General features: G+C 33.6%; 2 protein-coding genes across 2 annotated transcripts; both read left to right on the top strand.

The window, feature by feature from the left end:
• The first annotated feature begins 631 nt into the window (after positions 1-631).
• LOC144843470 (acid-sensing ion channel 1A-like) lies at positions 632-5,026 on the top strand. Its single transcript, XM_078700255.1, has 8 exons — positions 632-747; positions 1,979-2,492; positions 2,752-2,850; positions 2,998-3,145; positions 3,859-3,915; positions 4,033-4,186; positions 4,359-4,450; positions 4,791-5,026. Exons 1-8 carry the CDS (start codon positions 632-634, stop codon positions 4,937-4,939), a joined length of 1,329 nt encoding a protein of 442 aa, XP_078556381.1. The 3' UTR covers positions 4,940-5,026.
• Positions 5,027-8,696: 3,670 nt separating this feature from the next.
• On the top strand, positions 8,697-14,282 carry LOC144842782 (acid-sensing ion channel 1A-like). Its single transcript, XM_078699315.1, has 8 exons — positions 8,697-8,825; positions 10,324-10,837; positions 11,102-11,200; positions 11,313-11,460; positions 12,024-12,080; positions 12,723-12,876; positions 13,298-13,389; positions 13,757-14,282. Exons 1-8 carry the CDS (start codon positions 8,710-8,712, stop codon positions 13,903-13,905), a joined length of 1,329 nt encoding a protein of 442 aa, XP_078555441.1. The 5' UTR covers positions 8,697-8,709; the 3' UTR covers positions 13,906-14,282.
• Positions 14,283-14,424: the final 142 nt, after the last annotated feature.

Below are 14,424 nucleotides of genomic sequence, written 5' to 3'. Positions count from 1 at the left end.
ACCCTGACTGGCCCTCACACGCTGGAGGCCTAGGTTTCTTTAAAGCCTTTTCGACAACGCGACTCTACAGCTCACTTTGTCGGTCGTTTGGTCGGTCGGTTGGTCGGTAAACACTAACTTGAGCATGCGGCTGCAGCCATGTATATGGCCTTGTTACTCAGGGCTTGGTTTTAGCCAATGAGCGCTCATAGATAAACAAAACAAATAATTATAATAAAACACCACTGACGTGTATAATTATTATCAACGGTGATTTCATCACTACCATCAGTAGTTTAAAACCCAATAAGGCACCGTTAGACAAACTCATTACTGTAGCTTCCGGTTCCATCAATCAATATATATCAATAACTATCACTTAATGTCGCTCATCAAAGTTTGCTATTCAAATACACTACAAATAATACTAAACGAATTATTTCTTAATGAGAAGACAGGTAGTATTTCGCGTTAATATGAATATAATTACATTCACGCTTCATAACTCTTCATGCGTGAAACACTGTGTTGTGATTGCCTAATTGTGATTTAATAACCAGCAAAAGCTATAAGAACGAATGATATTGTAAATGCTATAACTGTGCGTATAACGAAAGGTATCACTATAACGAAAGGCGACAGAACCTTCAAAATGGCACAAACACACGATGAAGTCAAAGATGTAGGTGATTTCCAACAGCTAACTGAAGAAACTTCTCTTCATGGGATCCGATTTGTTGGAAATAAAGACATTGCGACAATAAGAAGGTAAAATAGGTGCATTTTTTATAACGTAGGCTGCGGGGTATTTAGGCCTATTAGGTGCGTATTCCTGGAAGTTTTAAAAGATGTTTATAGTTAGTTGAAGCCATCATCTTTTGACATTCAAACCCTTCCATCTTCAATTGGTTATTGTAATGGTTGTGCCAAACTGCCCGGTAACCTTCCACCATAATAATAGCCTTGGATTAAATAGGATATAAACCCAGACGACTTCTTCACCATCTCTCGTAACAACAGAACTCGTGGTCACAGTCTGAAGCGTTCTAAACTTAAAGCAAATCTCTTGTGCAAAAATAACCTTTTTTCAATCAGAATAATTTAGCATTGGAATGCCCTGCCCGAGTCAGTTATTCAATCCCCCTCAGTCAACACATTTAAAAGTCGAGACAAATTTTTAAGACTAGACATGGAAGCAAATAGGCACTAGCCTGAACTAATTCCATCAAACATTAAGTGTAAGTGTAGGCTAAATAGAGCTACAATTAGAAAATGAATGTTTTAATTGTTCATTTTATTACAATATTTTTGTTATTAAATTTGTTTGAAGCTTCATCATCCTCAATTTATTGTTTATATATGATCATTTTTAATCGGTTTGAGAATTTTAACTTTATGAATCCTCTTGTATCTTTATGTTTGGATGTCGTCTGTATTTTTTTGTTTCAAGCGGGCCTCTTCAAGTCAGCTACTGCTGTAGCCCAGCAGCTATTATATCTACCCTTGTGAAATAAAGTTGAATAAATAAATAATGATAATCACGTATCGTATTGTCATTATTTAATCTTTCAAGTTTCTTCTAATCATTTTGATCACCAACTCAACTAACACAAATATCATTTTCATCAACGTAATCCTCATCATTATAACAGTTATCATGTTCAAACATTCCATCAAGTTAGATCTTAATTATCCAGATCTTCAAAGCATTATTCAAACTATCTTAATAATGATACCACAAGGCAATCTAACAACAGGATGCTGAGTTCTGGCATTAGATCAAAGGTTTTATATGTGGTTGCGACACGATCATTTCTCCCCTAAACATAAACCGGAGAATAATAATGTACTTGGTATGTACCCGCAACTAGTATGAATGTGTCGCAGCCAATCTTAAGAACAAAGGACTGTTACACGTTTCTATCTTTGCAAGGCGAGCTCAGCATCCTGTTCGTAGATTGCCTTGGTATTTATAACAAACAATTTACTGTACTTCAAGGTGTATTTGGACTGTACTGCTGGTGCTGTCATTGTCAACGCTGAGTTTTACAGTGTATAAAAGTATAACCAAATACTACCAGTACAACTCGTCATCAGCAATCACCACCTCTCAAAACGACGTTATCACTTTTCCAGCTGTCACATTATGTAACTACAACCTATTTCGTACAACAGGAATGACCGAAAGAGAAAAGTCGTTTTTTTTCTCGGATTATATGGAACCCTCTTTTAATTTTACTCCATATAATGACATGAATTTCACGGCGACGTTGATTCGAGTTGCCCATCAGATAGAGGATATGCTTATAACAAGTTTATGGCAGTATCGGCCATGTGGACCGGATGTTTTCTCTACTCATGTATACGGCTTTGGAGTATGCTCTACGTTTAATGGTGATAGTAGTAATCCATTGACTACCCGAATTGCTGGAGATTCGGCTGGACTCATTTTGGAGATTAACATTAACCAAACAGAGTATGCATATTCTCCTAATAATGCAGCTGGACTAAAGGTAACAGCTTTTCGTGGAATCGTGTTATACATGTACTTTTTGGGTAACAATAATGGTGTAAATGTTTATATAAAAGTGATCAACGTAAGAAAAGTGTCACACAATGGAAAAAAAATCATCACATCAGTTCCATCTTCATATTCATTGTCAAACATTATCATAATCTTGCTTTTTTTCCTCCAAACAGACGTATTTTGCCAATTGTGACACTAATATAATATGATATATAAGTTTAAAAGTAATATTTATTGTTGAATAGGTATTGGTACATCCACAAGATGAATATCCCTTAGTGGGTACCTTTGGATTTTCTGTTTCGCCTGGCTTTAAAACGCAAGTTGGACTAACTGGTAAACAGGTAGGCCTATAAACATTTACAAAGATACATTTGCATGATGATGTTGATAGACAATGACGTAATGATCTGATGCAATAATTATATTTACGGTCAATATTATTGTCGTTATAATTCATGTTCATTCATTTAACTCCTTTTCCCTTATAGGTCGTAAAACTAGCACATCCGTACCCATCTAACTGTACAAGCAGGGCTCTAAAATACACGAAAGCTTACACCGAGACGAATTGCATCAACGAGTGCAAGGACAGATATATCACTGAAATATGTGGATGTAAACACCCAACTATGTTAGGTACAATAAGCGACTTCGATAACTCCAGAGGGCACCATATTGCCATATTTAAAAGACCAATCGGGACAACTACAGGCGCGCGAGGCTAGCGGGATGGTAATTTACATCATGGCGGTAGCCTAGATGGAATTTTTTCCCCGATTGAACTTTAAATATGGCGCCCTGTGGAGTTATCTGGTCATTATCTAATTACTTGACAAAATATAATTTTGCTATTTACACAGCTGTATCCTACTTGCTTTGGTTGTTTTTCAAGTTTCTGAATGTTTCGGTGTAAATAGGTATTACTTACAAAACATGCCTATTGAAATTCAAGAAAATCGGTTCACTAAATCAAAAATGAAAAATATAACAATTTGTATTATTTTAACATTGGCCGAAATATTAACACGCGCCCTCTGTAGCAATATTTTGCCAATACTTTTCTAACTCTTCAAAGCGACGAGTTCAAATCTAGTCGATCATATTAAGCGATCGTAATATTTAGATCCAGAGTGGAGGGAGGGTTATGCAGGACGCAGGGTTGGTGAAATCTATATTTATACGATTATTTTTCTGCATCAAGAATCAAGGCAGAACCATACATATAAATTATTATGGCTCTGCATTAGGGGTTATGTGGTGGACGACGAGGATATTGATGACGATCTGAAATACTAAGTAGAAAATTAAATTTACAAAGTCTTAATAAAGTATTTGATTTAATTTTACAGCCGATGTCCGAGATTGTACGATTGAGGAAACGTTCATGTGTGCGTTTAAAGAAGAAGGTAGCCTATAATATACTATAAAATGGCGTAATAATGAATGCATATCTTTTTTAGCAGATAATGAAGGTTGTTGATGTCATAATTAATTTCAATATTGTATCATATTTTCCATATTAGAAAATTTCGCTAACTCTGGTACAAAGTGTGATTGTCCAATAGCATGCGAGCAGACGTTCTACAATAATCGGATATCGACAAGCTATTGGCCAGCAAACTATGCTTTGGGAGGCTATCTAGACAAAACTGGGTACACGACGAAAGAGGACATAAGGTATCACTTCATTTGTCATATCATATTATTACAACAATCGTCTTATTTTTCCAAAATCAGTGACAATCGAAACTAGCTTATATGTAGGCCTATTTGTCGGAAGAATCGCGCTTTATGCAGTAGGCCTTAGATGACGTGTTATTTTACCGTTTTAAAAATACACTTATGACAGAGAAAATCTACTCCAACTGCAAATCTATTTTGAAGAAATAAACTTTCAAGTTGTCACCGAAGTTCCAACATTTTCAATACTACAGTTACTATGTAAGTACTACAAATTATCTTATTCCATTGGTGTGGATATTAATAAGTTATCTTTATATATTTTGTTTACGTGAACGTGGACAGGGCCTTTGAGCATGTATTTAGGCCTATCATATTTATTACTTGCATTGTATATTTTTGTTGAAATAGCATCCTCTACCGCTTGGATATACAATATTAAAAAGTCATAACACCCTCTATCGTTTGACGACTCTTTTTGTAAAGTCTCCCCAAAGTCTTTGAGTCTCCTATATATAAATTACTGTTACGTATTTCATGTTCCAACTTGAGACCACCCTGCATCTCACATTATTAATGTATTGTTCTGTTTGCTTTAAAGCTGAAATAGGTGGTAACATGGGTTTACTGTGTGGAATGAGTTTGATAACAATTATCGAATTTTTGGAATTTGGATTCCTTTCTGCGATTTTTCAGTATTGCAGATTCGGCAAAAACAACAACGCAGTAGACATTACGTCAACTAAATAAGCAACACGTTACGAAGTAAACAATGCGTCAATAAATGCATATGTGAAGAATTTGTGAACGTGTTATCCGATGGGACGATGGAAATGAACGAGACTACGTATTTGTTTAAGGTAGTTTAGCTTAGTGAAACTTGAAAATGTGGCCAAATTTGTCAATAATGTATTTACTTGTATTTAGATGCCAATTTGTATCCATATGTGTATAAGAAGTACAGTAGAATTTGTGAATAGGGCCTATATTTTGTTTTGATAATGTCTTTATATTAAGTGTGTATCCAAAAACAAATATTGATCAACAACCATGTTATAATGTTGATGGTCCACCATCAAGCCATGGTTTATTTATCATACAGTTATTTATCATTTATTTGATAAAAAAATACACACGGGAACACAATATGTTTTATTTATATCAATTAAAAACAATACAATATAATATACTAAGTTCAAATCAAATCAATATATTATCCCCAAATACCGTGTGAGGTAAAAATTGAGCAATGCATATCACACATCTTTTTTTTGCGGAGGAGCTTTAATTATCGAAATTGCTGATAATGTAGTTCATCATGAATAATACCACCAAACTTACGAGTTAAGATGACTATAGCGAGGCATTTAATAAAAAGGCAAACTGCCTTAAAGATGTATTGTCCCTTTGACTAATTCCAAAAAAAAATTTTTTTTTATATTTCGAAAAAAAGTGGGTCATTTTGAAGTATCATAATAGTTATTAACTTTCACCAAAAATTAGTTGAAAAAAAAATAATTTAACCGAAATACGGGCGTTTTTTTGTTTAAAAAATAACTTTGACTTCCAGTCAAAGTTTTCGATCAAAACATATCTCATAATGCAACGCGCTTGTTTGGCTACTCTGTATGCATAATCATAAAACTTCCTCGCGATCTGTGTGAAAACACCTTCTCAACCGCGACGAGTTGTAAACAATCCTAATTAGCATCATGCATAATGCATACTCGTGGTTTGAAATCTTTGTTTACTTTCGCTCGTGACGATTTTCCAGACGAAATGTAATCAAATTAATTTACCTGTTAATTGTTGTTTTTGCCTCAAATTTTCGACTTAAAGTGAATAACTTTAATATTACTTTGATATGGCCAATTTAAATTTAGAATATTTTTTTTTCATTTTTTTTGTTTCAAGGGACAATACATCTTTAAAATGTAAATGTGACATGTTTCGAGAAACTATTCTCATCATCAGAACAGTAAACAACGCCTAGAGTGCTTATATACCAATATGTGTGTGTGTTCAAAAGGTCTACATTTATTATTTTATGTACAGTACTTGGTGGAAACATGGATTTAATATGTGGAATGAGTTTGATTACTGTGATTGAATTGCAGGACTTTGTCTTCTTCACAATTCTACAGCGTTTGATGAAAAGTGTAATAACTCAAACGCACACTAATTGAAAAATCTATATAGGCCTAATACACCTGTACATATGTTTTAGTGTTTAAGGGTAGGCGTTAGTGCATTGCTTAAGATTGTTTTTTCACGAGAAAATATCCTAATACAACGCAACGTATAATGACGTAAACGTTGGAATACAATAAATTTCTTAAAAAGTTGAATTCAGAAAACTTGTTTCCACTCTAGGACGCAACGCAAGGACATAATTACAGCGCCAGTAATGTGAACAATCGTCAGCAATTATGTAAACTGTAGTCATTGGTCAACTCGCTCGCGTTGAATGTAGTGGGAACAACGGATTACAAAAAACAGAAATATAAAACAAACAGCATACTTACGCTTGGTTTCCGCTAGGACGCAACGCAAGGACGTAGACGCAACGCAAACGAGTTGACCAATGACAATCGACAGAGTCTGTTTTTTTTTTTTTAAACCCAGACTCTGTCGATTGTCATTGGTCAACTCGTTTGCGAAAAGGCTTGTAATGCCCGTTTTTTCTCTGAGCACTGCTCAGGGGCTTGGCTTTAGCCAAAGAACGCTCATAGCTGTTGTTACATCACTGACGTGTATAATAACTACCATTGGTGATTTAAAAGCAAAAAAGGTTAGAACGTTAGACAAACTCATTACTGTAACTTCCGGTTCCATCAATCGATATATATCAATAACTATCACTTAATGTCGCTCATCAAAGTTTTCTATTTAAATACACTACAGGTATTACAAAATAATACTAAACGAATTATTTTTTAATGAGAAGACAGGTAGTATTTCGCGTTAATGAATATAATTAATCTTTTATTTTTTATTTACGTAAGTGATATTGTAAATAATATTTCTTCTTCACTTTTTCAATTTGCTGAGGATCACACATTATCACGTCCTATTTATATCAATAATGATTTTTTTTTTGTCTTGTGTGGGGTCTTCCCACTTTTATTATAATTCTCAGATTTATATGTATATATATTATATATAAAATAAAGGTACATTGTAACACTTAATTATTTGTATGAATATTTCTCTTTCTATTGTATATTACTAAGATTGTTACAAGTTAAAAAGTAGTTAAAAAGTATATTTACATAAAAAGATGATTGATTTCAATATAATAACCATGCTTTCATTTACAATTTTAAAAAGATGTTAATTAAAATATAAAGATAAAACATGGTAATAAAAGTCTATGAACTGTCATTAAAAACGTACTTATAAAATCTTGTTCATGTTCGGGTAGAGAGGCTATAAACTCAGAGGAGGAATATAAAATATCCTCCCTTTTCACCAAGACAAAAAGGATGAGATGAAAAAAGAGGAATGCAAAAGTAGATAAGGATGATAGAGTGGAATGATATATTTAAATGAAAACCGTAAGGTTAGAGTCCATACACCGTGCAAGTCCAAGATGTCATTTTGGCTCTGTGCGTATGTGAGACGCTTCTATATATATATATATATATATATATATATATTATATATATATACACTTCTATTAAGCACTATGAGACAACTGTGTCACTTATGTTTTACATTTCACCTGAAGAGTGCGGCCAGCTACATGGTGGTCGTACGAAACAAATTTGTAGTGATTAAAACAATGAAGTAACCAAGTTTTCTGCTGTTATTTTATTTATATATATATTATATATATATATATATATATATCAATAATGATTGTAAATTGCTTCAAAAGGATTTAGATTTAATTGCTAAATGGGCAAATGTAAACAAACTTCCCTTAAATCCTGTCAAATGCGCCGTAATTGATTGACTTGTTTAAATTACATAGACTTTCCTTAGGATTTAAAGTGTTACTGTTCCCATTCTTTCAATGAGTATATTAAAACTAGTGAAAGATGTCCAGGTAGGCTCTTACGTTGGAATTCGAAAGGCAATACTTTTCATAATTCTGTATTTGTTTCCTTTCCTAGACTATGGGAGCAAATACCAAATGACATAAAAGATTCACAAACAATTTCAATGTTTAAGGCTGCTCTAACAAAACACTATATTTCATGTTATGTATAGTTTATTTGTATTTTTCTTGTATATGGTTTTATCTTAACTCTTTGTATTGTATGGAGTGAGTGCAGAATCTGTTTGGGCTTTAGCCTATTCTCATTCCTGGTTATTTTTACATTGATGACCGAATAAATATTATTATTATTAATTCATTCACGGCTCCATGACTGTTCATGCGTGAAACATTGTGTTGTAATTGAATAATTGTTAATAACCAGCAAAAGCTATAAGGATAAATAAATATTGTAAATGCTATAACTGTGCATATAACGAAAGATATCACTATAACAAAAGGCGACAGAACCTTCAAAATGGCACAAACAAACGATGAAGTCACAGATGTAGTTGATTTCCAACAGCTAACTGGAGAAACTTCTCTTCATGGGATCCGATTTGTTGGAAATAAAGACATAGCGACAATAAGAAGGTAAAAGAGGTGCATTTTTTTTATATGTATGCTGTGGGGTACTTAGGCTTATTAGGTGCATATTCCTGGATGTTTTAAAGGATGCTTATCGATAGTTGAAGCCATCATCTTTTGACATTCAATCCTTTCAATCTTCAATTTGATATTGTAATGGTTGTGCCAAACTTCCAGGTAACCTTCCACCTCCACCTTCCACATTGCCGACTGCCTTATGGAACGTAGTGGTAGACTGAGACCGCCACGGGGATCCACTGAACGCCATCGTCTCTCCTTCCTCCCAAGAGGCATACGAGACTATAATGAAAGATATCAAAGATAGGGGAATTTAGTACGATACACTATTATTGTTATTATTATTATCACACTTATGTATTAGGCCTATCATTTCTCTTTTCTTTACGGCATTGTTATAAGACAGCAACACAATTTCCCAAGTTGGGATGAATAAAGTTTCCTTGTATCCTTGTATAATAATAGCCTTGGATTAAATAGGATATAAACCCAGACGACTTCTTCACCATCTCTCGTAACAACAGAACTCGTGGTCACAGTTTGAAGCTTTATCGTCCTATACTTAGAGCAAATCTCTTGTGCAGAAATAACTTTTTTTTCAGTTAGAATAATTAAGTATTGGAATGCCCTGCCTGAGTCAGTTTTTTAATCCCCCTCAGTCAACACATTTAAAGTCGAGACAAATTTTTAAGACTAGCCTGAACTAATTCCATCAAACATTAAGTGTAAATAGAGCTATAATTAGAAAATGAATGTTTTATTTGTTCATTTTCTTACAATATTTTTGTTATTAAATTTGTTTGAAGCTTCATCATCCTTAATTTATTGTATATATTATGATCATTTTTAATCTGTTTGAGAACTTTAACTTTATGAATCCTCTTGTATCTTTTTGTTTGGATGTCGTCTGTATATTTTTGTTGTTTCAAGCGGGCCTCTTCAATTCAGCTACTGCTGTAGCACAGCAGCTATTAGATCTACCCTTGTGAAATAAAGTTGAATAAATAAATAATGATAAATCACGTATCCTATTGTCGTTATATAATCTATCAAGTTTCTTCTAATCATTTTGATCACCAACTCAACTAACACAAATATCATTTTCATCAACGTAATCCTCATCATTATCACAGTTATCATGTTCAAACATTCCATCAAGTTAGATATTAATTATCCAGAACTTCAAAGCATTTTCGAACTATCTTAATAATGATACCACAAGGCAATCTAACAACAGGATGCTGAGTTCCATTAGATCAAAGGTTTTATGTGTGGTTGCGACACGATCATTTCTTCTATAAAGCCCCTAAACATAAACCGGAGAATAATAATGTACTTGGTACTGTACCCGCAACTAGTATGAATGTGTCGCAGCCAATCTTAAGAACAAAGGACTGTTACAAGTTTCTATCTTTGCAAGGCGAGCTCAGCATCCTGTTGGTAGATTTCCTTGGTATTTATAACAAACATTTTACTGTACTTAAAGGTGTATTTGGACTGTACTGCTGGTGTCGTCATTGTCAATGCTGGGTTTTACAGTGTATTCAAGTATAACCAAATACTACCAGTACAACTCGTCATCAGCAATCACCACCTCTCAAAACGATGTTATCACTTTTCCGGCTGTCACATTATGTAACTACAACCTGTTTCGTGCAACAGAAATGACCGAAAAAGAAAAGTGGTTTTTTTTCTCGGATTATATGGAACCCTCTTTTAATTTCACTCCATATAATGACATGAATTTCACGGCGACGTTGCTTCGAATTGCCCATCAGATAGAGGATATGCTTATAACATGTTCATGGCAGTATCGGCCATGTGGACCGGATGATTTCTCTACTCAAGTATACGACTTTGGAGTATGCTCTACGTTTAATGGTGATAGTAGTAATCCATTGACTACCCGAAATGCTGGATATGCGACTGGACTCATTTTGGAGATTGACATTAACCAAACAGAGTATGGATATTCTGTTGATAATGCAGCTGGACTAAAGGTAACAGCTTTTCGTGGAATCGTGTTATACATGTACTTTTTTGGTAAATAATGCGTAAATGTTTGTATAAAATTGATCAACGTAAGAAAGGTGTCACTATACCAATGTAAAAAAATCATCACATCAGTTCCATCTTCATATTCATTGGCAAACATCATCATAATCTTGCTATTTTTCCTCCAATCAGACGTATTTTGCAAATTGTGACACTAATATAATATGATATAATAAATAAGTTTAAAAGTAATATTTATTGTTGAATAGGTATTGGTACATCCACAAGATGAATATCCCTTAGTGGGTATTTTTGGATTTTCTGTTTCGCCTGGCTTTAAAACGCAAGTTGGACTAACTGGTGAACAGGTAGGCCTATAAACATTTACGAAGATACATTTGCATGATGATGTTGATAGACAATGACGATCAATTTTCGTTATAATTCATGTTCAGTCATTTAACTCCTTTTTTCTTATAGGTCGTAAACCTAGCACATCCGTACCCATCTAACTGTACAAGCAGGGCTCTTAAATACACGAAAGCTTACACCGAGACGAATTGCATCAACGAGTGCAAGTACAGATATATCACTGAAATATGTGGATGTAAACACCCAACTATGTCAGGTACAATAAGCGACTTCGGTAACTCAAGAGGTCGCCATATTTAAAAGACCAATCGGGACAAAAAGTATCTGGTCATTATCTAATTACTTTAAAAAATATAATTTTGCCAATTACACAGCAGTATCCTACTTGCTTTGGTTGTTTTTCAAGTTATCGTTCTAAATGTTTCGGTATAAATAGGTATATACTTACAGAACATGCCTATTGAAATTCAAAAAAATCGGTTCACTAATAACTTTTATGAAAAATAGGAAAATTGTTATTATGTACTTCACTCAGTTTCAAACTAGTCAAAGTGTCGAGTTCAAATCTAGTCGATCATAGTAAGCGATCGTAATATTTAAATCCAGAGTGGAGGGAGGGTTATGCAGGATGCAGGTTTGGCGAAATATGTCCATTTTATACGATTATTTTTCTTCATCAAGGATCAAGGCAGAACCATACATATAAATTATTATGGCTCTGCATTAGGGGTTATGTGGTGGACGACGACGATATTGATGAGATCGCAAATACTAAGTAGAAAATTAAGTCTTAATAAAGTATTTGATTTAATTTTACAGCCGATGTCCGAGATTGTACGGTTGAGGAAACGATCAGGTGTGCGTACGAAGCAGAAGGTAGCCTATAATCTATATATAAATTATGGTTAATTCTGACATAGGCGAGCACAATGAAAGAACTTCGGTACAAATCTCTGCCTTGGATACCTACCTAATCTATCTCAGATGTACCGTGAAATGTAAATTTGATAACATTAGTTTTCACTATTACGATATTGTTATTATAAAGAGTTTTTTTACAACATTTATGATTTCAACGGTAGATTTTCAACTCAATTTCAATTCTTCGCGGTCAAAGTAATTTCCGGGTTCACGATGAGTTCACCTTGCAACAACCTGGTTTCAAAAGTCCGCCTTCCAATCTCCGCCCTATAAGGGCCCTACCAAACAATAAACACTATACTTTAAAATGTTATTAATCATCTAAGACACTGTGAAACAGAGTAGATTTAGTCAAGCATTTTAAATAATGGAAACCGACAGAAAACGTACAAGGAGAACGTCCTTCTAAAACCTTTTTACCCGAGTCATTATCATTCCAAGAACCATCGTCTACACTCCTAGAGGGGCGAGCGAAGCGAGCTCACCCTCTAGTATACTATAAAATGGCGTAATATGAATGCATATCTGTTTTAGCAAATAATGAAGATTGTTGATGTCATAATTAATTTCAATCTTGTATCATATTTTCCATATTAGTAAATTTCTATAACTCCGGTACAAAGTGTGATTGTCCAATAGCATGCGAGCAGACGTTCTACAACAATCGGATATCGACAAGCTATTGGCCAGCAAATTATGCTTTGGGAGGCTATCTAGACGTAACTGGGTACACGACGAAAGAGGACATAAGGTAACACTTCATTTGGCATATCATATTATTACCTAATCCTAAATCAGTGACAATTGACTAGCTTATAATGTAGGCAGATAGTTTTTAGTATATACCGTAACATTTTTTTTAGTTAAAATGTAATTGTATTTTACGAAATTTAGTATATTTTAAGATTCTTAATGATGTAAGTTATAGTGAGTAATTTTGCAATATTGTAATTGTATTTTCCGAATTTATTGTTGTATTTTTATAGATTTTTTTTCAATATTTTTTATTGTAATTACATTATTAGCTGTGTGCTATTGCTTTTTGTACATTTTATATACTGTAATAAAAAAAATTGTAAAAAAACTTGTCGGAAGAATAGCACTTCATGCAGTAGGCCTTAGATGCGGTGTTTTTTAACCGTTTAAAAAATATTCTTTTACACTTATGACAGAGAAAATCTACTCCAACTGCAAATTTATTTTGAAGAAATGAACTTTCAAGTTGTCACCGAAGTTCCCACATTTTCAATCCTACAGTTACTATGTAAGTAATACAAATTATCTTATACCATTGGTGTGTCTATAGATAATAAGTTATCTTTAAAAATGTTGCTTACGTGTGAACGTGGACAGGGCCTTTTAGCATGTATTTAGGCATAATATAGTATCATAGTTATTATTACTTGCATTGTATTATTTTTGTTGAAATAGCGTCCTCTACCGTTTGGATATACAATATTTAAAAAGTCATAACACCCTCTATTGTTTGACGACGCTTTTTATAAAGTCTCCCCAAAGTCTTTGAGTCTCCTATTATATTAATTATATACTGTAGGCCTACTGTATTTCATTTTCTCTTGAGATCACCCTGCATCTCACCTTATTATTGAATTGTTCTGTTTGCTTTAAAGCTGAAATAGGTGGTAACATGGGCTTACTGTGTGGAATGAGTTTGATAACAATTATCGAATTTTTGGAATTTGGATTCCTTTCTGCGATTTTTCGGTATTGCAGATTCGGCAAAAACAACAACGCAGTAGACATTACGTCAACTAAATAAGCAACGCGTTACGAAGTAAACAATGCGTCAATAAATGCATATGTGAAGAATTTGTGAACGTATTATCCGATGGGACGATGGAAATGAACGAGAATTACGTATTTGTTTGAGGTTTAGCTTAGTGAAACTTGAAAGTATTTCATTAATGTATTTATTTCTATTTAGATGCAAATTTGTATCCATATGTGTATATGAAGTACAGTAGAATTTGTGAATATATTTTGTTTGATAATGTTTTTATATTAAGTGTGTTTAGTAATCCATAAACAAATATCGATCAACAACCATGTTATAATGTTGATGGTTCACCATCAAGCCATGATTTATTTATCATACAGTTATTTATCATTTATTTGAGAAAAAATACACACGGGAACTCAATATGTTTTATTTATATAAATTTAAACAATAAAATATAATATCGTAAGTTAAAAATTGAGCAATGCATAGCGCACATCTTTTTTTGTGCAATTCAGGTAGAGACGTAAATTATCGAAATTGCTGATAATGAAATGTGTT

This window comes from Antedon bifida, chromosome 5 (assembly GCF_963402885.1).
Source record: "Antedon bifida chromosome 5, ecAntBifi1.1, whole genome shotgun sequence".
Classification (NCBI taxonomy): Eukaryota; Metazoa; Echinodermata; class Crinoidea; order Comatulida; family Antedonidae; genus Antedon; species Antedon bifida.
Note: the sequence above shows the minus strand (reverse complement) of the source record. Positions and strands in the feature narration are given on the sequence as shown.